At 36.6% G+C, this 25,149-nt stretch overlaps 1 protein-coding gene across 4 annotated transcripts in view; it reads left to right on the forward strand.

The window, feature by feature from the left end:
- The first annotated feature begins 1 nt into the window (after position 1).
- SASS6 (SAS-6 centriolar assembly protein) overlaps positions 2-25,149 on the forward strand; it is a 45,410-nt gene continuing 20,262 nt past the window's right edge. For 3 of the 4 annotated variants that reach the window (XM_061121296.1, XM_061121297.1, XM_061121295.1), the window contains exons 1-7: positions 84-287; positions 5,214-5,274; positions 7,588-7,667; positions 8,083-8,187; positions 13,710-13,881; positions 14,544-14,609; positions 15,670-15,789. In XM_061121296.1, coding sequence (XP_060977279.1) covers positions 223-287; positions 5,214-5,274; positions 7,588-7,667; positions 8,083-8,187; positions 13,710-13,881; positions 14,544-14,609; positions 15,670-15,789 — 669 coding nt within the window. In that variant the 5' untranslated portion in view covers positions 84-222. Of the gene's footprint in view, positions 288-5,213; positions 5,275-7,587; positions 7,668-8,082; positions 8,188-13,709; positions 13,882-14,543; positions 14,610-15,669; positions 15,790-25,149 lie in introns of all 4 variants that reach the window. The other variant, XM_061121298.1, reaches the window with a different exon arrangement.

The following is a 25,149-nucleotide window of genomic DNA, read 5'->3' on the forward strand; positions in this document are numbered from 1 at the left end:
CGGAACTTTACCACCCCAGCTTTGTAAAACCGGAAGAAGTTGATGGTGGCCGGCGAGGTCCAAACCTCCTTCGTATTCCTTCTGTTTCTCTTTCCCCGCCTCCTCCGCGGAAGCAGAGCGGCAAACTCAAACTTTACAGGACCCGGAAGTCTTTCAGGCTAATATCGCAGGGGGCCTGTTGTGTTGTATTTTTTCGCACACTGGCCAGGGCAGCGGTTCAGCATGAGCCAGATTTTGTTCCAGCAACTCGTCCCGTTGCAGGTGAAATGCAGAGACTGCGAGGAGAGGTGAGGTTCGCGTTACCCCGTGCCCGTGGGTGGCGGTTGGGGTCGGGCCAAGGGGAAAGATGGCGGCCCCCGCCAGTGCTCAGCGGTCTGCGGCAGGGTGTCCCGCCGGAGTCCCCGGAGAGAGACCTACCTGGGACCTGGCTCTCTCTCACTAAGTAAGTTCTCCGTCGCCGAGAAGGGAAGTATGTGAGGAATGGGACGCTGACCTGCATCAAATTGATTTAAAGAAAAACTTATCTCTAAACGTTATCGTGGACATTATAGCCCTTTGCTCTTTGACAGATAAAAATTCCTGCACAGAAAATTAATTTACTCTAGGGCTTACGAGTTCAACGCAGGGCCGGCACTCGAACTCAGGCCTTGGTTCCCAGCCATTTTTCCACTCTTTTTTGAGTTATATTGGAAGTAAATTAAGCTTCGATTTAATCAACTATATGGTATATTGCTTCTTTTTCACATTAGTTACTAGAAATAAGATAAATTACTTTTAATAGACTAAAGACGATTGGGGAAAACCGTAATTTCTTTTATCCATTAAACAAATATTGCATATTTGCAAAACACCTGCTGGGCACTGGGGATGCAATGGTCAGGAAAAAGTCCTTGCGTTCGTGGAGTTCACATGCTAGTGGGGGTAGGAAATAGTCTCACAGATAAATGCAAAATTACACCTTTGACAAATGAGGTGGTGCTGTTGAGGCTTAAGTAGAGAGATCTTGGCAAGAAGTCAGGAGACTTCAATTTTATCTGTTTCACCAGAGTGGCAGCTGTCTCATTTGTAAAACTGATTTTTCTCATTTGTAAAACTGATATAACATGCCTACCTACATGGTTGTTTTTAGGAGGATCAGGTGTGAAATGTGACTAAAAATGAAAACATTGATATATTGAGCTACCAGTAATGTGAAACTGGTGTATAGTTCAGAATTAGGTTCAAGATCAACTGGCAGGCCAGGCAAGGAGATGGTACCAAGACCAGCAGCTATTAAGTGGAGATCTGTAGGTTACTTGGTGGTTCTCTTGTGCTGCTGAATATGGGAGCCACTCTATGGGAGCAACTATAGTTGACATTTGAAATGGATCTAAAGTGAACTAAGGTACATAAGAGTAAAATGCACAGTAGACTGAAGACTTACTATGAGCAATATGTTTTTTTAATGTGACTTCTAGAAAGTTAAAAATTATATATGTGCCTTATATTTGTGGCTCCACTGTATCTCTATTGGATAGCCATGTTCTAGAATGATTATAGAAAGAAAAAAGAAAGGTGGGGGGCATAATTTCTGATTCCAGTATTGAAGCTCCTTAGCCCATTGCCTTTTTTTGTAAACAAAGTTTTATTAAATTCAGCCATTCTCATTTGTTTAAGAATTGTCTATTGCTGTTTTTGTGGTATAGGGAGAGAAATGAGTAAATGTGACAGAGACCTTATGGCTGGCAAAGCCGAAAATATTTACTATCTGACCCTTTACAGATAAAGTTTGCCAACCTCTTATGGGAAAAATAGTCCAGACTCTAGTTAAGTAGTCAAGGCCAGTTCAGCTCAACAAATATTTATGAAAGTCTGCTGTGTACCAAGCACTGTCCTAGGTGCTGAGAATATAAAGCTCTTCTCCTCCTTACCACCTTCCTTCAATGACAGCAACAGCAACAAAGCTATTTTCATTCTAGCCCTCAAGGAACTCACTTTAATAGTGGAAACAAAAAGTTCTTCCATTTAGAGGTAGTATAGCACAGGTTAGGAGTTCAGGCTGTGATAAACAACAAGGTCCGAGACTATGTTTAATATCCTGTGATAAACCATAATGGAAAAAAAATGTGCAAAAGAAAAGGTATGTATGATTGAGTCACTTTGCTGTACAGTAGAAATTAATACAACATTGTACATCAACTGTACTTCAATTTTAAAAAAAGGATTTATAATCTCTTTGTTTTGTACATTAAAAAAAAATAGGCTATGGAGCCACACTGGTTAGATTCCACTTTACCAGTTAGTGCTTAATTTTGTACAATTTTTCTTACTTCTCTGTGCCTCATCCTTATAATTGATAAAAATAAACTACCTGCTTTGTGGGATTATTATGAGCATAAAATAATACATATAAAGTACTTAGAACAGTGCCTGGAACTTAGGAGCATTCACTAACCATTAGCTATTATTGAAGAGTGACTAATGCATGAAGTAATGCAAAGGAACTAAAGTCATAGAGAAGAAGGAACTTCAGTTGAAGACTGGTAGTGCTCAGAGAACTATGTCTGGAGAAAAGTGGTACAAAATTTTGGAGCCCATGGTTTGACACCAACCTGTTTTTTCATTTTTTTTCCCCTTAAGCTCCTCTTCCCAATATAGCAGTCATGCAGGGCTATGTGCTATCCTCTGAGTGTACCTGATACTGTCTAAATACTTTACCTTTACTCCAGCTCTTCCTTCTACCTCAGATGCTTTTTCTTTCACGGCTTCTATGTCTGTCTTAAATTCTTTCTTTATAGGGACGTTTTCAAAGTTGCCTAAGTTGAAACTAATTGTTCTTATTTGTTTGTTAGATAGCATGGTATAAGTGAAAGATTTGAGTTCTGATTTGGGCTCTGCATTGTGACCTTACCCAAATTTGCTACTCTGTGCATCTCAGGTTCTTTCTTTGAATGACAGAGATAATATTTACTTAACAAGATTGTTGTTAAATAAGTCGATATAAGCAGGGTGCCTGGCAGACACTTAATAGTGTGTGTATTAAAGCCTTAGAATACCATCAGAAGCAAGTCTAGGATAAAGTCATTTAATATGATCTCAATGTGAGATCATGAACCATGTTTATTTCTGTTTGTATCCCTGGCACCCAGCATAGTACCTGGCTTAGAGCAGCTTTTGTTTGAATTGGGAGTTTAAGGTCAGAACTATTAGGTGGCAGAGGTGGCTAGAATCCAGTTCTGCTAATGCCAAATCTAACTGACAGGGAGGGTGTTATGCAGATTTATGACATTTATTTTGAGAAACAGCATTTTTTAAATTGCTTTTTAAACTTGTTTTATAATGTTCCTATGATGTTAACCATTACAGTGGAGGAAAGATTTCTGATTTCAGATCCTCTGAAAGCTCACATTTTCCTACAAGTTATTGCTGTGGAGGTTTTTGAAATGAATGTGGAGAATAGTTTTAATTTATGGGGTTCCCTTCTTTTCCCTCCCATCATCTAATGCATATAGGCTTTAGGAATGTGTGTGTTACTCGCTCAGTCATATCCTACTCTTTGTGACCCCCATGGACTGTAGCCTGCCAGGCTCCTCTGTTCATGGAATTCTGTAGGCAAGGATACTGGAGTGGGTTGCCGTTTCCTACTCCAGGGGATCTTCCTGCATCTCTTGCATTGGCAGGCGGATTCTTTACCACCGAGCTACCTGAGAAACCCGCACATTTTAACAAGTGTAAAGTTATCAACCACAGTGTCATATCACTATGGCAGTATGTACTAGGAAAAACCTCAGAAGATGAAAAGCAAACATGATGACATTGCAGAGCTGAAAGGCCCTCACAAACCTAACTGGGTTCACTTTTCTTATAAGTTAGGAAATTGAAAGTCATCGTGTTCCTCCCCCTGCACCCCCCCACCCCGCCCACCACCGCCTAAGAATACATAAATGGAATTGGAGTAGGAACTTAATATTTTCACATATATTGCTGTAGATACTAGAAAAATAGAAATGAAACATTCTCTTATTTAGAGATGATTCTTCCTATCTTTGTGTTGTTTACTGGTACTGTTTACTCTTTTTTAGATATTAATATACAGATTATGGTAATCTCATCATGTGAACTAAAATTTAACATCCAGTCATATGTTCAATAAGAAATTTAACTAAAATGACATGCATTGAACCAATGTAAACTGCAAGTCAAGAGCATAAAAAACTAAACTATTGACTCTAGCCTGAGTCAACTATTACCAGGTTTTTCCATCAACACTCAGTTGTTATGTATGTACTTCTGTGGTAGAATGTGAAAAAAGTTTAAAACACATCTTTAAAAGAATAACTTAAAATCGAACAAATTTGATTTATTTTCCCTCACATCAGGAAAAGACCATTATTATTTAATTCTAGCAGAATAGTTTGAGAACCACTTGTGCAGAGATGTTTTTTTCACCATTACCCCCTTTATTTCCTGAGGTGTTTTTTTTTTTTACATTTTTGCTCAGTTTGATTAATGTTTATGAACACCTTTATTTATATGCCTCTGTTTGATACTGGATTTTCTTAGATGCAGTACAGAATATGCAGAAAGCTGTGTTTTTTCTTTTTTTTTTCTTTTAGGATTTAGAGTTACTCTAGGATTAGATAGATAATTAACTTGTTGATGGTACTTCTGTGAGTATATTGTATGGAGAGTCCGTTGAACATTGTAGTTTGTGGATCTGAACAGTTTGTGTGTGTGTGTATACATAAGTGAGTGTGTTATCTTATTTCCTTGGTTGCAGACATTCAGAGTATTCTAATTTTCAAATGATATCTCAAATAAATTAATTTGGTCATTTCAGTTTTTTATTTTTTATTTTCAGTTCATATTTTTATGTGAAAAATCATTGTAAACCTGATGGTTTGCTTTTCAGTAGATGCTATTTGAAAATCAGTCCAGTGAGGTTGTATACCGAGCTGATAATAGGCTTTCCATATCATTTATCTCATTTAATCCTCACAACAGTCTCTCTTTACAGGAGAGAAAAAATTTAGCCTAAGTTAAAAACCTGATTACTTTCGGAAAAACAGGAAATTAAATTTCAAATCCATCGTGTTTTCCAAACATGTATTTATAAGTTAGGGGCAACCTGTGGAGGATCTTGTGGCTTAAAAGGGAAAATGTTAGCTATACAAATGGTAGTGATAATGTATCATGTGAATGTTTCTGATAGTTGGGCATATCTTTTCATACAGGAGAGTGAGTATTAGACTGAGCATTGAACTACAATCAGTTTCTAACCCTGTTCACAGAAAGGTCGGTATTATATATTTTGAAATAAATATTTTTCTTTTTCTGAAGTATGGTAATTTTGTACATTATCGTTGTTTTCATTCTTTAAGAATGTGAGATCTTTTGTTAATATCATCTTGCTTTTTAATTTTGGGCCATTTTATAACTTGCAGATCTAGGGTGGTAAAATCTACGACAACAACTGAGAGATAGTACATCATATATTTCTAAAGCATGCAAGAGTTGGAGATTGGGACAACAGTCTCCTTAGGTTTTCTGCATTGTAGTTTTTTGGCTGCAGCACATAGCTTGAGGGATCTTAGTTCCCAGACCAGGGATCAAACCCATATCCCTTCTGTGGAAGCTTGGAGTCCTAACTGCTTGGGGATTCCTTCATTGCACTTTTTAAAGTTACTTGAATATATATTGCTATCCTGTAGAACTGGCATTTCATGTAAATGTGAGTATAGAATGAATTGAAGCACTGCAGGGAGATGTTCTTGAATCTTGAATCTTTTTGTTCTTGTTCTTGTTCTTGAATCTTTTTGCCTTTTGACAATAGTTGTTAAGAGCATCAGTCTTATATCTGATTTAAGAGTGTGAATCATTAACAGAGATGTGGTATAGAAAGGAGGGTGAAGAAATACATCTGTTTTCTCTGTGTTATAGCTTTCTCTTAACATATTCAAAGATCTAATAGTGTTAGTAACAGCTTCAGTTTTTTTTATAGCATCTTGGGGTGGGTTTAAAAAAATATTTAAATAAAGCTGCTTTAACAACAAAGCCTTCTGAGACAGAGCAAATACCTAGATTGCTAATTTTCCAGGGTGAAAAAGTGAGAGTGAAAGTCTCTCAGTTGTGTCCGACTGACTCTTTGAGACCCCGTGGACTGACCCCATGGATTATATGGGATTCTCCAGGCCAGAATACTGGAGTGGGTAGCCTTTCCCTTTTCCAGGGGATCTTCCCAACCCAGGGATCAAACCCAGGTCTCCTGCATTGCAGGCGGATTCCTTACCAGCTGAACCACAGATTTTCCAGGGAAGACATTATATATTCTTATATTTATTCCTTGTGCTTGCTGTACCTCTTTATTTTCTAGCTCTACTCATAAGTGGTTTACATTTTTCTAGGACCTTAGCAATTCCTCAGTAGCCACGAGTAGATTTTATTTCAAGGCAGAAACTCATTCTTAACCTGAATGCTTATGCTGTATTAGTGCTCTGACATCTTGCCTGTCCTGTTTTCCTTCTGCCGGTGTTTTCTGAAGTACAGTACTTTTCCGTTGGCTTTAGATGCTGTGATGATCTGCCATACAGTAAATTTAACTTCCTGAAAAGTGGTCTTTGTGAAAGATATTCACTTCATTTAAAACTTGAAAACAGATGGGGGTTCCACATCAGTGGCCACCTGGAGTGGTAGAGAATAGGCTTTTAGGAAGAAACCCTGGCAACCTGTCACCTGATACCCCTGTCCTCTGCCTGAGAAACAAATGCTCCTTTCTTATCTAGGGTAGATGACTGTCATTTCTGCTGATGTATTTGCCATTTTGGAAATACCGGACAATTAACTTGAGGGAAACTGAAAATACACTTGAATGTGACATCAGTGGTAAAGAATATTTTTGTCACATTATCTTAGTGGAGTAAGAGGTAGGTCTGAACTTTCCTAAGCCTCTGGTAGAATGATATTCTTCAACTTTCAGCTCCTAGCATTTAATTAACTTTTTTTTTTTTTTTTTTTTGAATTTTCTTCTTTTTTTTTTTTTTATTATTATTATTTTTTTTTCCAGTGGGTTTTGTCATACATTGATATGAATCAGCCATGGATTTACATGTATTCTCAATCCCGATCCCCCCTCCCACCTCCCTCTCCACCCGATTCCTCTGGGTCTTCCCAGTGCACCAGGCCGGAGCACTTGTCTCGTGCATCCCTCCTGGGCTGGTGATCTGTTTCACCATAGATAGTATACATGCTGTTCTTTTGAAATATCCCACCCTCACATTCTCCCACAAAGTTCAAAAGTCTGTTCTGTATTTCTGTGTCTCTTTTTCTGTTCTGCATATAGGGTTATCGTTATCACCTTTCTAAACTTTTATAGACCCCATCCCTTCTCACCTTGCACCCCATGTGGCTCTCAAGGAGCAGAGTATCCACCCCTGTTTAAGATGCTAAAATCTCCAAAGACATTAAAAACCTAGCGGCACCAGAAAGCAGAGCCGTCTGAGCTATGACAGAGATACCCTGATGCTATTGTGATTTCACTTTCATGGAGGAAGAAAGTACTCTGAAAGCTGGATCAACTGAAAACATTAAAAATAGCGATCTTTCTTTTAGGATTTAGTTATCCGTCTGACTGATGATGCGGATCCATTTTTTCTATATAACCTTGTTATTTCAGAGGAAGATTTTCAGAGGTAACTAAATTTATTTTTTTATCTTATATTTAATCTAGGAATAAGTAAGTTTTTAAGTTTTATGTATGTATCAGTGCTATTCCTTTGAAACACATACTCATTAAGAACAATTAAGTATTTGGGGATCACTGGACTATTTATACTGTAATTTTTCAGGCTGTTTTTGAAAATACATATTTCATAGATTATTAGCATTCTGTTTAAAACAGCTCAGAAATTTGGAGCTTTATCTAGATTTATTGACCTTTTCTCTCCCATTGAATAAGCTCTATAAAAATCAAAGTTTTCTAGCTTAGTTCTTGACTATGATGGGTGTTCAGTAAATAAAAAAATAACCTTTCAGGATGTTATTTATAATTACATACAGTAATTAAAATTCTAAAAGAAAAAATTTCTTTTCCTGTTTTCTGTATAGTTTAAAATTCCAGCAAGGTCTTCTGGTAGACTTCTTAGCTTTCCCACAAAAATTCATAGATCTCCTTCAGCAGTGTACTCAAGAATACGCGAAAGACATTCCAAGGTAAGTCTCAGGAAAGCACTATTATCATTAAACTTCTCTCAAGACAGACTCTTTCTTTGTAAGACAAGTTGATGACGAAATATTCTATGTATTTTGAGTATCTGTGTCTCTTTTCCAGCTGTGCTAAGAGCTTCGTAAATATCAAATTTATAAAATCAGAAATATTTACCCCCTAATTTTCATATCTTGACAAAGCCATTAAAGTTATCTGAAATATTTAATAGCATCAAGTATGTGTTTTTTACCAAGGTTACATTCTATTTATAGTTATTATAAAATATTGGCCATATTCCCTGTGTTGTACAATATATCCTAGTAGCTTATTTACTTCGTACATAGCAGTTTGTACCTCTTAATCCTCAATCCCTGAATTGCCTCCTCCTTCCCTTTGCCTGCTGGTAACCACTAGTTCTCTATCTCTGTTTCTTTTTGTTATATTTACTAGTTTGTTGTATTTTTTAGATTTCTCATATTAGCGATATGCAGTATTTGTCTTTCCTGACTTATTTCACTTTAGCATAATACCCTCTCGGTTTATCCATGTTGTTGTAAATGGCAAAATTTCATTCTTTTTTTGTAGCTGAGTAGTAGTCTGCTGTGTGTGTATATATATATATATGCACACACACATATCAAGAATATGTGTATACCACATCTTCTTGATTCATTCATCTGTTGATGGACACTTGGGTTGCCTTCATATCTTCAGTTCAGTTCAGTTCAGTTGCTCAGTTGTGTCTGACTCTTTGCGACCCCATGGACTGTGGCATGCCAGGCCTCCCTGTCCATCACCAACTCCTGGAGTTTACCGAAACTCATGTCCATTGAGTCGGTCATGCCATCCAACCATCTCATCCTCTGTTGTCCCCCTCTCCTCCAGTTTCAATCTTTCGCAGCATCAGGGTCTTTTCCAACAAGTCAGTTCTTCGCATCAGGTGGCCAAAGTATTGGAGTTTCAGCTTCAGCATCAGTCCTTCCAATGAATATTCGGGACTGATTTCATTTAGGATGGACTTGTTGGATCTCCTTGCTGTCCAAGGGACTCTCAGGAGTCTTCTCCAACACGACAGTTCAAAAGCATCAATTCTTCGTCCTTCAGCTTTCTTTATAGTCCAACTCACACATCCATAAATGACTACTGGAAAAACCATAGCCTTGACAGGATGGACCTTTGTTGGCAAAGTGCCTCTGCTTTTTTTTTTTTTTTGCCTCTGCTTTTTAATTTGCTGTGTAGGTTGGACATAACTTTTCTTCCAAGGAGCAAGTGTCTTTTAATTTCATGGCTGCAGTCACCATCTGCAGTGATTTTGGAGCCCCCCAAAATAAAGTCTGTCATTGTTTCCATTGTTTTCTCATGACTTTGCCATGAAGTGAAGGGACCAGATGCCATAATCTTAGTTTTCTGATTATTGAGTTTTAAGTCAAGCTTCATAATACTGCTGTGAATATTGGGGTTCATGTATCTTTTTGAATTAGTGTTTTTATTTCAAATATGAACCCAGGAATGGAATTGCTAGGTCATATGACAGTTCTATTTTAGTTTTTTGAGAAACCTGCCTCACATATTTTTTTTTCACAAACGGTGTTGGAAAGTTCCCTTTTCTCCACATGCTTGTCAACATTCATTATTTGTGTTCTTTTTGATGATAGCCATTCTGACAGATATAAGGTAATATCTCATTGTGGTTTTGATTTGCATTTCCTTGATGATTAGCCATGTTGAGTATCTTCATGTACCTGTTGGCTATCTGTGTGTCTTTGAAAAATGTCTTTTCAGGTCTTCTGCCCATTTTTTAGTCAGTTTGTTTATTTTTTTCATATTGAGTTGTGTAAGCTGTTTATATAGTTTGGATATTACCCCTTATTGGTCATATCATTTGCAAGTATCTTCTCCGGTTCAGTAGATTGTCTCTTTGTTTTGTTGCTGTTTTCCTTTGCTGTGAAAAAGCTTTTTAAGTTTGCTTAGGTCCCATTTGTTTAATTTGCTTTTATTTACTTTTGTTTTGGGAGACAAAAAACAAAAAATGCTACAATTTATGTTAGAGAATGTTCCACCTGTGTTTTCTTCTAGGAGTTTTATGATTTCTGGTCTTACCTTTTGGTCTTTAATCCATCTTGAGTTAATTTGTTTAAGAACTCTATTTATTTATTTATACCTGGCTGCGCTGGGTCTCCGTTGCTGCGCTTTCTCTAGTTGCCGCGTGTGGGCTTCTCGTCGAGGTGGCTCCTCTCCTTGAGCGTGCGCTCCAGGGCACAGTCCTCAGTGGTTGCAGTGTGTGAGCTCGGGAGCGCAGAATCAGCAGTTGTGGTGCAGGGGCTTAGTTGCCTGCAGCATGTGCGGTCTTCCCGGAGCAGAGACTGAACCCGTGTCCCCTGCATGGGCAGGCGGGTTCTTAACCATTGGTGTGTGCGTGTTAGTCGCTCAGTCGTGTAAGGCTTTTTGCGACCCCATGTGCGGTAGCCCCCCACACTTCTCTGTCCGTGGTATTCTCCAGGCAAGAGTACTGGAGTGGATTGCATTCACTTCTCCAGAGGAACTTCCCAACCCAGGGATTGAACCCTGGTCTCCTGCATTGCAGGCAAATTCTTTACTGTTTGAGCTACAGGGACCACCGGGGGAATCCGAGTTTTATTTTTGTGTATGATGTTAGAGAATGTTCTATATTATTCTTTTACATGTAGCTGTCCAGTTTTCCAGCACAACTTACTGACAAGACTGTCTTTCCCTGTTGTGTATTCTTGCCTTCTCTGTGGTAGGTTAATTAATTATAAATGTGTGGGTTTATTTCTGGGCTCTCTGTTCTGTTCCATTGATCTATTTTATGGATCTGTTCTATTGATCAGTGTCTGTTTTTGTGCCAGTCTGCCAAACCAGACTGTTTTGACTTCATGGCTTTTCGTAAGGTGTGAAGATAGGAAGCATGATTCGTCAAGGTAGTCTGTTCTTCTTTCTCAAGATTGTTTTGCCTATTCGAGGTCTTTTGTGTTTCCATGCTGCTGCCGCTGCTGCTAAGTCACTTCAGTCGTGTCCGACTCTGTGTGACCACATAGACTGCAGCTCACCAGGCTCCTCCGTCCTTGGGATTCTCCAGGCAAGAACACTGGAGTGGGTTGCCATTTCCTTCTCCATACAAATTCAAAATTTTTTTGGTCTAGTTTTGTGAACAATGCCCTTGGAGAATGGATGGGGACTGCACTGAATCTGCCAGTTGCCTTGGGTAGTGTGGTCATTTTAACAAAATTAATTCTTTCAATCCATTTCACTATTTATACTAATTAATCCATGGTATATCTTTCATCAGTGTCTTGTGTTACAGTTTACTGATTACAGATCTGCCGCCTTCTTTAGGTAGGTTTATTCCTAGAAATTTTATTCTTTCTGGTGCAGTTGTAAGTGGGATTGTTTCCTTAGTTTCTCTTTTTGATAGTTTGTTGTTAGTGTTCAAGTGTATGTTTTTCTGATGAACTCGGGAAAGGGAAGAATAAGATTTTGGGGTCCAAGTGTATCCGTATTTGTTTAGTGCTAACACCTGATCATTTCTTTTTTTTTTTTTTTCTTTTTTTTTTTTATTAGTTGGAGGCTAATTACTTCACAACATTTCAGTGGGTTTTGTCATACATTGATATGAATCAGCCATAGATTTACACGTATTCCCCATCCCGATCCCCCCTCCCTGATCATTTCTTTGTAAAGCTTTCCAACCTTTTATCTATAAGGTTCATCAATTGGTGATTCTTGTTTGAATGAATTATTTCATTAGTAAGTACAAAATTACGCTTTTCCAATTCCATCTTTCTATATTTATTAGGTATAATTCTTCTATGAAAAATAACTTTCTTCATCAGTAAGAGCTATTTGATTACTCTGAAAATTCATACAGAAAGGGATAAATGCTCAGTTCTTATTTGTACTTACTAATTTTTTTTCAGCTCTTATTTTTAAATTGTCAGTTTTCAGAGTCAGGATTGTTACTCTAGTTGGCTTTGTGGTTTCAATGGGTTTTTTATTTGTTTTTGTTTTTAGTCTTTTGCTTTCTCTCCTTATCTGTTTCTCATTATGAACTCATGGACATTTATATATTCACTGTTTTCAATCAGTAGATAAGTATCCATTTTGCTATTTACACTAATCCAGTTTTACTGTTGGGAGTCCTTTCATGTTGGCCTTTTTGAGTCCAGGATGCTCCTTTTTCTTTTCTTTTTTTTTTTTAAATTTTATTTTTTTCATTTATTTTTATTAGTTGGAGGCTAATTACTTCACAACATTGCAGTGGGTTTTGTCATACATTGACATGAATCAGCCATGGAGTTACATGTATTCCCCATCCCGATCCCCCCTCCCACCTCCCTCTCCACCCGATTCCTCTGGGTCTTCCCAGTGCACCAGGCCCGAGCACTTGTCTCATGCATCCCACCTGGGCTGGTGATCTGTTTCACTATAGATAATATACATGCTGTTCTTTTGAAACATCCCACCCTCACCTTCTCCCACAGAGTTCAAAAGTCTGTTCTGTACTTCTGTGTCTCTTTTTCTGTCTTGCATATAGGGTTATCATTACCATCTTCCTAAATTCCATATATATGTGTTAGTATGCTGTAATGTTCTTTATCTTTCTGGCTTACTTCACTCTGTATAATGGGCTCCAGTTTCATCCATCTCATTAGAACTGATTCAAATGAATTCTTTTTAACGGCTGAGTAATATTCCATGGTGTATATGTACCACAGCTTCCTTATCCATTCATCTGCTGATGGGCATCTAGGTTGCTTCCATGTCCTGGCTATTATAAACAGTGCTGCGATGAACATTGGGGTGCACGTGTCTCTTTCAGATCTGGTTTCCTCAGTGTGTATGCCCAGAAGTGGGATTGCTGGGTCATATGGCAGTTCTATTTCCAGTTTTTTAAGAAATCTCCACACTGTTCTCCATAGTGGCTGTACTGGTTTGCATTCCCACCAACAGTGTAAGAGGGTTCCCTTTTCTCCACACCCTCTCCAGCATTTATTGCTTGTAGAGTTTTGGATAGCAGCCATCCTGACTGGCGTGTAATGGTACCTCATTGTGGTTTTGATTTGCATTTCTCTGATAATGAGTGATGTTGAGCATCTTTTCATGTGTTTGTTAGCCATCTGTATGTCTTCTTTGGAGAAATGTCTGTTTAGATCTTTGGCCCATTTTTTGATTGGGTCATTTATTTTTCTGGAATTGAGCTGCAGGAGTTGCTTGTATATTTTTGAGATTAATCCTTTGTCTGTTGCTTCATTTGCTATTATTTTCTCCCAATCTGAGGGCTGTCTTTTCACCTTACTTATAGTTTCCTTTGTAGTGCAAAAGCTTTTAAGTTTCATTAGGTCCCATTTGTTTATTTTTGCTTTTATTTCCAATATTCTGGGAGGTGGGTCATAGCAGGATGCTCCTTTTTCTGATCCTTTTAATCATTGATAATCCAGTGGGGCTCAAGATTCAATGGGAGAGTTGTCACCGTTTCATAAATGTGTTATGTGACACTTTCTCTTCAAAGGTTTTTGCTGCAGTTAGTTTCTACAGAAGCTATTTTGGATAACTCACCTGCTTTTTTAAATGTGGTAGAGACAAATCCTTTTAAACATCTGACACACCTCTCACTAAAACTTTTACCTGGAAATGATGTGGAAATAAAGAAATTTCTAGCAGACTGTTTGAAATGTAGCAAGGTAAGATTTAAATTTAAATTATTTTTTTAAAGTAAGTCCCAGAGCTCTCTGGTAATCCACTGAAAAGCTATGTTGCTACTAGATTTTATTTTCTGAATAAAGTCTTTTTAAAGGTATCCAGGAAATTTTTATAACACACACTGACTTTATTTTATTGTTTTAGGCATGGTACTAGAAGATAAAATAGACCAGGAATTGAGAAACTTAGGTCCCAGGGCTTTTACTAATTTTCTGTGACTTTGAGCAGGTCACTTAATCTCGTTGCGTCTTGGTTTCATTAACTTGTGGATATGTGTGGAAATATTTACCCTCTGAGCTATCTTAAATGAGATAAAATACATGAAAGTATCTTGAAGATTACAGAGTGCTCTATAACTATATAAAATATATACTCAAGGAAACAGCATTGGGATGCCTCTTTAGAGTTTTCAGAAAGTCAAATACTATGAATCAGTACATCTCTGGATTTAAGATTAGGCAAATCCAGGGGTCTTGCCAGTGCAGATTCTAAATCAGAAGGTCTGAGGCGGAGCCTGAGATTCTCTCTCTTTCTAACAAACGCCCAGGCTGGTGCTGATGCTATATACTTCATTGTACTTTGTGTAGCACAGTTACAGATGATTAAATTGTAAGCTGCATAATTTTATTATTTTTATAAATAGGAGGAAAAATTATCATTAACACAATCACTGGATGATGTTACCAGGCAACTGAATTTCACACAAAAGGTAATTCAAGTTTCATTTTTTCTTTGTAAGTCATCCAAACATGGGCTCTGAATCACTTCTTAAATCAAGTCTAGGCTTTTGTGTATTTTTATTTTCAAAGCATGCTACTGTTGAATTCATCCTCCTTTTTGTCACCCTTCGCCTACCAGTTAATTATCTTAATCTGTGCTTTTTCTTCTTATTCTATCCAAACATTTCTGTTATCCCCAATATATGACACATTCTCTTCAAGTCTTCATTAAATAATGTATAGTATTTGTCACATGTTAGTTCTGTTCCTCTTTTTTTCACCTCATTCTTCTTGTCTGAATGGCATTTCAGTTCCTGTCTTCTAAATCTTTCCTTCCTTCTGTTTAGAATTAATTCTTCTGATAGATTAATCATCATTTCAATAATAACTTCTCCTTGAAATTGAGGATAAAAGTATCTGATAAGCTGCATGGCTTCAAGTAGAAAATTTTCCTGCACCATATGGCCCATCTTGGGAACCCATGTTACCGGTTTTTAGGTGTATAAGTAAACTACAGTTGACCTTTGAACAACGCAGGGGCTAGGGACACCAGCCCTTTGCACAGTTGAAAATCCTTGTATAAGTCTGTAGTCAGTCCTCCGTACCTGTGTTTCCACATCCTCAGGTTCAGCCAACCATGGATTGTGTAGTACTGTAGTACATATTTATTGAAAAAAAAAAACCTGAGTATAAATGTATCTGTACATTTCAAACCTGTGTGTTGTTTAAGGGTCATCTGTACTACTTATGACTGACTTGCTCTACCCTGGGTTGCTTTATTTCTTAATGCCAGAGGAGAGGATTGAGTGGTGAAGAGCCAGATTTAACTAAAAGGTTAGTGATAGTTATACTGTGGGCCATGTTAACTCTAAAATTGCTTTTATTCTAATCTTAATTTCTTTAAATACAAAGAAATCTGTGTAAGAAAAGACTTTGAATGTAAGAAAAGATGTGATTTCATTTTCTTTTATATCCTTTGCAAATATGATCATGTTCCAATCTAATAACATATTCAAGAATTTTAATATTTTGTGCTGAACTCTACTATAGACATTATCAGAAAAGATCCAAGAACTGGATAAGTTACGGAATGAATGGGCATCGCACACAGCAACATTGTCAAATAAGCATTCTCAGGAACTGACGAATGAGAAGGAAAAAGCTTTGCAGGTATGAATATTAAAAAATGGACAAATATTTTACTATTGTTGTTAGTCATTTTGTTAATAATTTTCAAACAGTACAAAAGTATATAAAAATTGTCTCTCCTTAAAAATCTTAACTATCCAGAGATAACTTCTAAACATCCTGATGTTTGTTTTCCCCAATTTTTCTCTATATATGTAAATAATATATAATTTATAAATAGTCTTTTATAAATTTAGAAATATGTAAATTGGGAAATATGTGCACACATATCTGAGTTTTGGTTTTGTTCTACGTTAACGAGGTTCCCACCACTTCATGGCAAAAAGGTAGGGAAAAAGTGGAAACCGGTGTCAGATATCATTTTCTTGGGTTCCAAAATAACTGCAGATGGTGACTGCAGACATGAAATTAGAAGACGCTTGCTCCTTGGAAGAAAAGCTATGACAAACCTAAACAGTGTATTAAAAAGCAGAGACATCACTTTGCAGACAAAGGTCAGTATAGCCAAAAGTGAAAAGTGAAAGTGAAAGTCACTCAGTCATGTCCAACTCTTTGCAACCCCATTGCGCTATATATAATACAGTCCATGAAATTCTCCAGGCCAGAATACTGGAGTGGGTAGCTGTTCTCTTTTCCAGGGGATCTTCCCAACCCAGGGATCGAACCTAGGTCTCCCATGTTGCAGGCAGATTCTTTACCAGCTGAGCCAAGAGGGGAGCCCAAGAATACTGGGGGTGGGGTAGCCTATCCCTTCTCCAGGGGATCTTCCCGACCCAGGAGTTGAACCGGGGTCTTCTGCATTGCCCAGCTGAGCTATCAGGGAAGCCCACGTATGTGAGAGTTTAACCATAAAGAAGGCTAAGCACCGAAGAATTTTCGCTTTTGAACTGTTGTGTTGGAGAAGACTCTTGAGAGTCCCTTGGACAGCAGGGAGATCAAACCAGTCAATTCTAAAGGAAATCAACCCTGAATATTCATTGGAAGGACTGGTGCTGAAGCTGAAGCCTCAATACTTTGGCCACCTGCAGTGAAGAGCTGACTCATTGAAAAAGACCCTGAACCTGGGAAAGATTAAGGGCCAGAGGAGAAGTGAGCAACAGAGGATGAGATGGTTGGATGGTATCACTGACTCAATGGAGATGAGTTTGAGCAAACTCAAGGAGATAGTGAAAGACAGGAAAACCTGGCTTGCTGCAGTTCATGGGCTTGCAGGGTCAGGTAGACTTAGCGACTGAACAGCAACAATGAGGTCTACTGGATACAGTGATTGTAATTCTTTTTCTCCTTAACAATATCATAGATACAATTTTTTATCAGTTTGGAAATGGCTCAATAATACTCATTATTTGGATATAAGAGGAAATTATTAAAGTACTTACCTAACTGGTGGAGATTGAAATGCTTTAAATTTTGGTTATTGCAAATAGTACTGCAGTGAACATTTTTATTCCTAGAAGTGAGATTACAATATATCCATATAAAATATTAATGGATATTGCAAATTTGCCACCCAAAAAGGTTGTACCAAATAGAACCCCAAAGATAGCATATGACCATACTTACACATATTCCTGATGCTGTCAGCCTTCTCAGTATCTGCTGCGTAATAGGTATTGTAGTAGTGTTAGTTTTAGTTTATTATTTCTTAGATTTTTTTAGTGAAGATAAGTATCTTTTAATATGACTTTAGCCCCTTCTATTTCTTCTGTGGATTATATTTTATATCTTTTGATTTTTCTGTATGACTTTTTTTACTGCTTTGTAGTGTGGATTTATTTTATACCTTTTATATCATTAATTTCTCTATTAAATTGTTATTTAATATTAAATTTTATTTTTATTTTTATGCACTTAATGTTTGCTTTTAAGGGTACAACTTGATAACAGTTTATGTGTACTTTTCACCCAAATTAAGATTCAGAAAATGGTATCACCCCTCTCGGGGCCCTTGTGTGCCTTCCCAATCCATTTTACTCTCACAGAAGGCTTATCACTTTGGTCATCATTGATTAGTTTTGCCTGTTCTTTAACTTTAGATAGATGGACACATGCTGTATATCCTGATTTGTGTGTGGCTTGCTTTACTCAGTAACACAGTGTCTCTGAGATTGTTATGTTCTTGTGTTGTTTCTTTTTGTTGTTGTGCAGGATTCTATTATATGAATATGCCGTAAATTATCTGTTTTCCTCTTGGTAGACATTTGAATTGTTTCTGACATTCTGCCATTATTAATTAAACTGTTAAGAACTTACTTTTAGTGTGTTTGTGAACACATGTACTCATTTTACTTGGGTATATACAATATTTAGGACTAGAATGTCGAGGTTCTAGTGTAGGCGTATGTTTAGCTTTAGTTAGAAACTGTCACAATTTTCCAAAGTGGATATTGAGGTCACACTGCCATTCAATGGGTGTATAGTGGTACCTCATAATAATGAACTTTTTTTTTGTATGTATATTGACCTCTTGGATGTTTTCTTGTGAAGTGCCCATTTGTGTCTTTAGTCCATTTAAAAAATTTTTTTATTTATTTATTTTTGGCTGTGCTGGGTTATCATTGCTCTGTGCCGGCTTTCCTTAGTTGCGGCGGCCGGTTGCAGTGCTGGTCTTCTCACTGGTTGGTGGCATCTCTTGTTGCGGAGCGTGCTCTAGGGTGTGCGGGCTTCAGTGGTTGGAGGCTGTGGGCTCCGGGGTGGAGACTCAGTAGCTGCGGCTCATGTGCTTAGTTGCCCTGCGGCGTGTGCAGTGTTCTGTACTAGTGATCGTACCCGTGTCCTCTGCGTTGGCAGGTGGAGTCTTAACCACTGGCCCACCAGGGAAGTCCTTTAGCCCATTTTTAATTGGGCAGTTAATGGTTTTCCTTATTGATTTGTATGAGTTCTTTGTATATTCTGGACATGAATCCTTTGTCAGATATATGCATTGTGAATATTTTTTGTCTATGGCTTGTCTTTTCATTTCTGGTGTAAAGTAAGGATATTATGTGCTTAGTTGCTCAGTCATGTCCGATTCTTTATGACCCTGTGGACGGTAGCCCACCAGGCTCCTCTGTCCATGGGGATTCTCCAGGCAAGAATACTGGAGTGGGTTACCATGCCCTTATTCAGGCTCCACTTGAAATTTATAGCAATCAAATCAAGACATTATTTGAGATCAGTTAGCATTATATCACAGGGAGATAGCTGACATATTCAAAATATTCAAATCAAGTGTTGAAAACTATTTGCATCAGCTTGGTTATGTTAATCACTTTGTTTGGGTTAAGTGAAAAAAACCCTTTTTGACCATATTTCCACATGCAGTTCCCTACTTAAGCATAATGAGAAAGTTCTTTTTAAAGCCAGTTGTGACAGGCAGGGAAAAGTGGACATTATTGTGCATTGTTGCACAATAATGGAAGAGATGGAAGAGACCATGGGGCAATGTAAAGGAACCACCACCAACCACACCGAAGGCTGATCTTCATCCAAAGAAGGAGATGTTGTGAATATGATGGAATTGGAAGGGAATTATCTATTATGAGCTCCTTCCCGGAAACCACATTTGTTGGATTAATTCCAACAAGTACTGTCCTCAGACCAGCTGAAAGCAGCACTCGACAAAACTGTCCAGAATCAGTGGAAAGCGCGTAACCTGCTACCAGGTGCCACAAGACTGCGTGTCTTTTTAATGACCAGGCAGAAACTTGCAGTTGGGCTGGAAAGTTCTGACTCATTTGCTGTATTTACCAGACATTGTAACTTCAGATTTCCATTTATTTTGGTCTTTATTTATTTTTAATTGGAGGATAATTGCTTTACAGTATTGCATTAGTTTCTACCAAACATCAACATGATATTTTGGTCTTTATAAAATTATCTTAATGGAAGAAATTTTCCATTCCCTGGGAGATTGTAAAAGATACCTTCATCAGTTCTTTATTCAAAAAGATAAAAGGTTTTGGGAAGATGGAATTATGAAGTTGCCTGAAAAATGGCAGAAGGTAGTGCAACAAAATGGTGAATACATTGTTCTATAACATTCTTGGTGAAAATGAAAAATATGTCTTTTATTGTTACTTAAAAATCAAAGGAACTTTTTGGCCAACCTAGTAGTTTTGGAGTTGATTCTCTTTAGATTTTTCAAATGGGTAAACTATAAAAAATGGTAATTTGTTTCTTCTGAAGGTTTGTCTTTTTCTCTTATACAGAAAGTGATAATGGTGGAATTCTTATCTTGATCTAGTTTTTTTAAAAAATTCTTATTTTATATTGGAGTATAGTTGATTTAATGTTAGTTTCAGGTGTATAGCAAGGTGATTTCAGTTAAGAAAAAAACTAAAGGGTTAGTTGCTCAGTCATGTCCATCTCTTTGTGACCCTGAGGACTGTAGCCCACCAGGCTCCTCTGTCCATGGATTTCCCAGGCAAGAATACTGGAGTGGGTTGCCATTCCCTTCTCCAGGGAATCCTCCCAACCCAGGGATTGAACCCCCGTCTCCTGTGTTGCAGGCAGATTCTTTACCATCTGAGCCACTAAGGATTTCAGTTAGACATTTATGTGTATCAATTCTTTTTCAGAGTCTTTTCCCATATAGGTTATTACAGAACATTAAGTACAGGTCTCTGAGCTATACAGTAGATCCTTGTTTATTATCTGTTTATATGTAATAGTGTGTATCTGTTAATCCCAAACTCCTAATTTATCTTTCCTCCACCTTCCCTCTTTGGTAACTATAAGTTTGTTTTCAGAGTCTCTTCTGTTTCTGTTTTGTAAGTTCATTTGTATCATTTTTTTAGATTCTACATATAAGTGATATGTGATATTTGTCTCTGACTTACTTCATTTAGTATGATCACTTCTAGATCCATCCATGTTGCTGCAAATGGCATTCATTCTTTTTAATGGTTAACTAAGATTCCGTTGTATATGTGTACCACATCTTTATCCATTTCTCTGTGATGGACATTTAGGTTGCTTCCACGTTCTGGCTATTGTAAATAGTGTTGTAGTGAATATTGGGGTACATGTATCTTTTCAAATTATGGTTTTCCTTGCATATATGTCCAGAAGTGGGATTGCTGGGTCATACAGTAGTTCTGTATTTTTAGTTTTTTAAAGAAGCTCATACTGTTCTCCATAGCAGTTATACCAGTTTACATTCTTAGCAGCAGTCTTCCCTTTTCTCCATACCCTCTTCAGCATTTATTGTTTGTAGACTTTTTGATGATGGCCATTCTTACTGGTGTGGGTGATACCTCATTATAGTTTTGATTTGCATTTCTCTAGTAATTAGCAACGTTGAACATCTTTTCATGTACTTTTTGGCCATCTGTGTGTCTTCTTTGAAGAAATGTCTACTTAGATCTTCTGTCATTTTTTGATTTTTTTTTGTTTTTGTTTTTAATATGTTGAGCTGTATAAACTGTTCATGTCATTTGGAGATAAATTCCTTAACAGTCTGCTTCATTTGCAAATATTTTTTCTCATGTGGGTTTTTTTTTTTTTCATTTTGTTTATGGTTTTCTTTGCTATGCAGAATCTTTAAATTTAATTAGGTCCCATTTGTTTACTTTGGTTTTTGCTTTCATTAATTTGGGAGGTGGATCCAAAAAGATACTGCTTCAATTTATGTCCGTGAGTGCCCTGCTTATGTTTACCTCTAAGAGCTTTATAGTATCTGGTCTTACATTTAGGTCTAATCCATTTTAAGTTCATATTTGTGTATGGTGTTAGAGAATGTTCTGGTTTCATTCTTTCATATGTAACTGTTTAGTTTTTCCCAGCTACATTGAAGAGACTCTCTTTTTCTCTGTTTGTATATTCTTGCCTCCTTTGTTGTAGTTTAATTGACCATAGGTGCGTGGGTGTATTTTGGGGCTTTCTATCTTGTTCCATCGATAACATATTTCTGTTTTTGTGCAGGTACCATATGGTTTTGATGACTGTAGCTTTGCTGTATAGTCTGAAGTCAGGAAGCCTGATTCCTCCAGCTCCATTTTTCTTTTTCAGGATTGCTTTGGCTACTCAGGGTCTTTTGTGTTTCCATACAAACTAAAAAAAATTTTATTCTCGTTCTGTGAAAGATGCTATTTGTAATTTTATAGGTATTGTGTTTAAACTGTAGATTGCCTTGGCTAGTCATTTTTGACAGTATTGAGTCTTCTAATCCAAGAACATGGTATATCTTTTCATCTGTTTGTGTCATCTTTGATTCTTTCATCAGCATCTTACAGTTTTCAGAGTATAGATCTTTTTCCTCCTTGTGTAGAATAATTATTTTTCTTGATGAGATAGTGAGATTGTTTCTTTAATTTCTCTTTCTGATCTTTCATTGTTACTGTATAGAAGTGCAAGAGATTTCTGTATATTAACTTATGTAATTAATGTTTTTTGGTAAATAACTAAAATATCTTTCCATTATATATGATATTTACCCTGTGTTTAAGAAAATTTTCTTCTCTCTGGCATCCAAAGAATGCTAGCTAGGTCAGATAAAGTGACTTCTGGAGATTTAACCAAATAATACCATTTTTTTCACTTTTATAATATATTAATGATAATGATAGATTTCTGAGAGTGGAACCATCTTTGAATTCATTGAATAATATGTATTCAGAGATTTTTAATATCCTGTTGAATCACTTTGCTAATATTTAATTTAGAACATTTGTGTATATATTCAGAGGTGAGATTGGTTTGAGATTACTCTTTTCCTATCTTAGTCTGCTAATTACAGTGATAGGTTTTGCACTGTGGTATTAGAATTATCCTAGTGTCATGAAAGGTATGAAAACATTTTCTAGTTTTCTTTATGCTTTGAAACAGTCAAATAATGAAGAATTATCTGTTCCTTGAAGGCCTGATAGAATTAACCTTTTACCATTTGGATATGATGCCTTCTTAAGGCATTTTTCTTTAGATTCTTTCCCATTTCCTTCATGATTTTTTATTCTTTTCTTTTTTGTTTTGTTTCTTTGTGTGTATTTTTGGGGGCTTTGCTGGGTCTTTGTTGTATGTGCAGGTCTCTACTTGCAGCACGTGGGCTCTGTAGTTTTGACATGAGGGATCATAGTTCTGCAATCAGGCATTGAACTCGAGCTTGCTGCTTTGGGAGCCTGCTGCTTTGGGAGCTTGGAGTCTTATCCAAGCTGGATCACCAGGGAAGTCCCTATTGGTCCTGTTGGATTTTCTGTTTTTCCTTGAGTTATGTTAGTTTATATTTCATTAAAAAGCCATGTATTTCATGTTTGTATTTAATTGGTAAAATAGCTTATAAACAGTCTTACAATTTTTTAAATCTCCATACTGTTTGTCCTATGTTCTTAATTGTCTTTTTTTAATGAGAGTTGATAGTTTGTTTTCTTTAGTATTTTTAAAGAACCAGTTCTTTGTTTCATTAATTAGTTGTGCACTGTCTCTATACTCCCATCTGATTTCATTAATTTCTGTTGTTTACTAAATATTTTTTGGTTCTATTTTCAAACAGGTTAGGTTCTGAAAGTCTCATCATTAAGTATATTTGTGTATAACATGAAAACGACTGAAGGATTTGTTTGCATTTCTTACTGCATTTTTCTAATAGGCTTGTGAATCAGTGCTTTGAGACTTTAAAACCAAGCAAACTTCTCCTCTCTTCCTGCTGATAGATACTCTATAGGGCTGTGATTTTTAAGACTTTAGTGTGCATCAGAATCACCTGAAATAAACAGAGCAGAAAATGTAAATATTGTAATTCTATCCATTACACTTTAAAAAAAAAAACACACACACACAAAAGTTCCAAAATTCTGATCATCACGGGGATAAAGCCAGTTCTTTATTTTTGCAGACTTTGGCCCCTTGTTTCTTCAGCGTGTTTGGTGACCCTCTCAGACAGTTACAGTTAGCATCCTAAACCAGTTTGTTCATTGTTGCTTCTCTCCCTTGATTGCTCCTTCCACGGTTGCATTTTCAGTTTTATATGGACTCTTTCCTATTTTATTTCTTGTGTTTCTTTCTTCTCTCCATTTCAGTTTTCCAAAAATGAGGAAATTCCTAAAATAGTCATGGAAAATATCCTAAGTATTTTATGAGAGACACTCCCCTGCTTTTGTGTTAGGAATTTTTGAATGGATACAACTTTTCTGGAATGTGATTTTGTAACTAGTATCAAGCTTTATATTTGTTTACATATTTTCAAACCATAATTGATTATAAGGAAATAATCTGAATTTGGGTGTATGCTTATGAAGAAAAGTTTTAACCATGGATTTATTTGTAATTGTGAATAATTGGAAACTCAGCATACATAGTAGGGCAGGGGTTAATTGCATTATGGTGTAGCGGTGGATTGGGATACTGTGTGGATATTGAAAGTATTTACAAAGAGTTTTTATCGATATGAGGAAGTGCAAGTGCTAAAGGATTAAAAAGCATAATTAAATTGTGTAAAGTGCTTGGTCTCAAATGTTAAATTTAGCTATGTGTTACGTGTATTTGTGTGATGTCAGTTTTAAGTATATAAATAGCTGGAAAGGAATATTCCTAAATATTTATAATGACTCCCTGGATGGAGGTTATCAGTTATTTGTGATTCTTTCTTTATGCCTTTAAAAGAATGTATAGCTTGCATAATCAGAAAACTATTTTTTATTTTTAAAATGTATTTAGATTTGTTAGTGTTCATCAACAGAAATTATTATTTAAAAATTTTTTTTGTTGAATGAAAATCTTTAAATTCTATTGTGCTTTATAATTTTCAAATGTTTCACATACACAATTTTATATAATCCCATAATAATCCTGTTTTTAATCCTCTAATGCTGTGTAGCCCCTAGACTTTCCCTCTCTCCAAACTGATAGCCACTAGTTTGTTCTGTTTGCGAGTCTGCTGCTTTTTTGTTTTATTCGCTAGTTCGTCGTATTTTTTTAGATTACACCTATAAGTGATATCATACAGTATTTGTCTTACTGTAACTTATTTCACTTAACATAATGCCATCTAAGTCTCATGACAGAAATTATTAAGATAGATTTTTGGTATGATACAAACAGGTGAACAAAGATTTCAGAGTTACAACCATGTTCAAATTTTTTTGTTAGTGAAATTTAACAACTAAATGTAAGACTGAGCAGTACCTTGTCAGTTTTACTGTAAGTTTCAATTTTTTTTTAATTAGAAAACATTTATACTAGTTGTAAAAAACAGAAACAGAATAATGTGGTTTAAAGCAAATACTGAAAGTTCCTTAAGTACCTGCTCATTTTTTTCTTTTCATAGGGATAGTTTGACACTATACATAGTGTTTTGCAATTTGTTTTTTTCCCCCTCTTAACACATATCATTCTTCCCTTAAATTGAAGGCCATTACTTCTAAACAGGTGGGTTTAGGAGAAGAATAAATTATGAACAAGATCATA

The sequence above is a fragment of the Dama dama genome, chromosome 20 (assembly GCF_033118175.1).
Source record: "Dama dama isolate Ldn47 chromosome 20, ASM3311817v1, whole genome shotgun sequence".
In the NCBI taxonomy this organism is placed as follows: domain Eukaryota; kingdom Metazoa; phylum Chordata; class Mammalia; order Artiodactyla; family Cervidae; genus Dama; species Dama dama.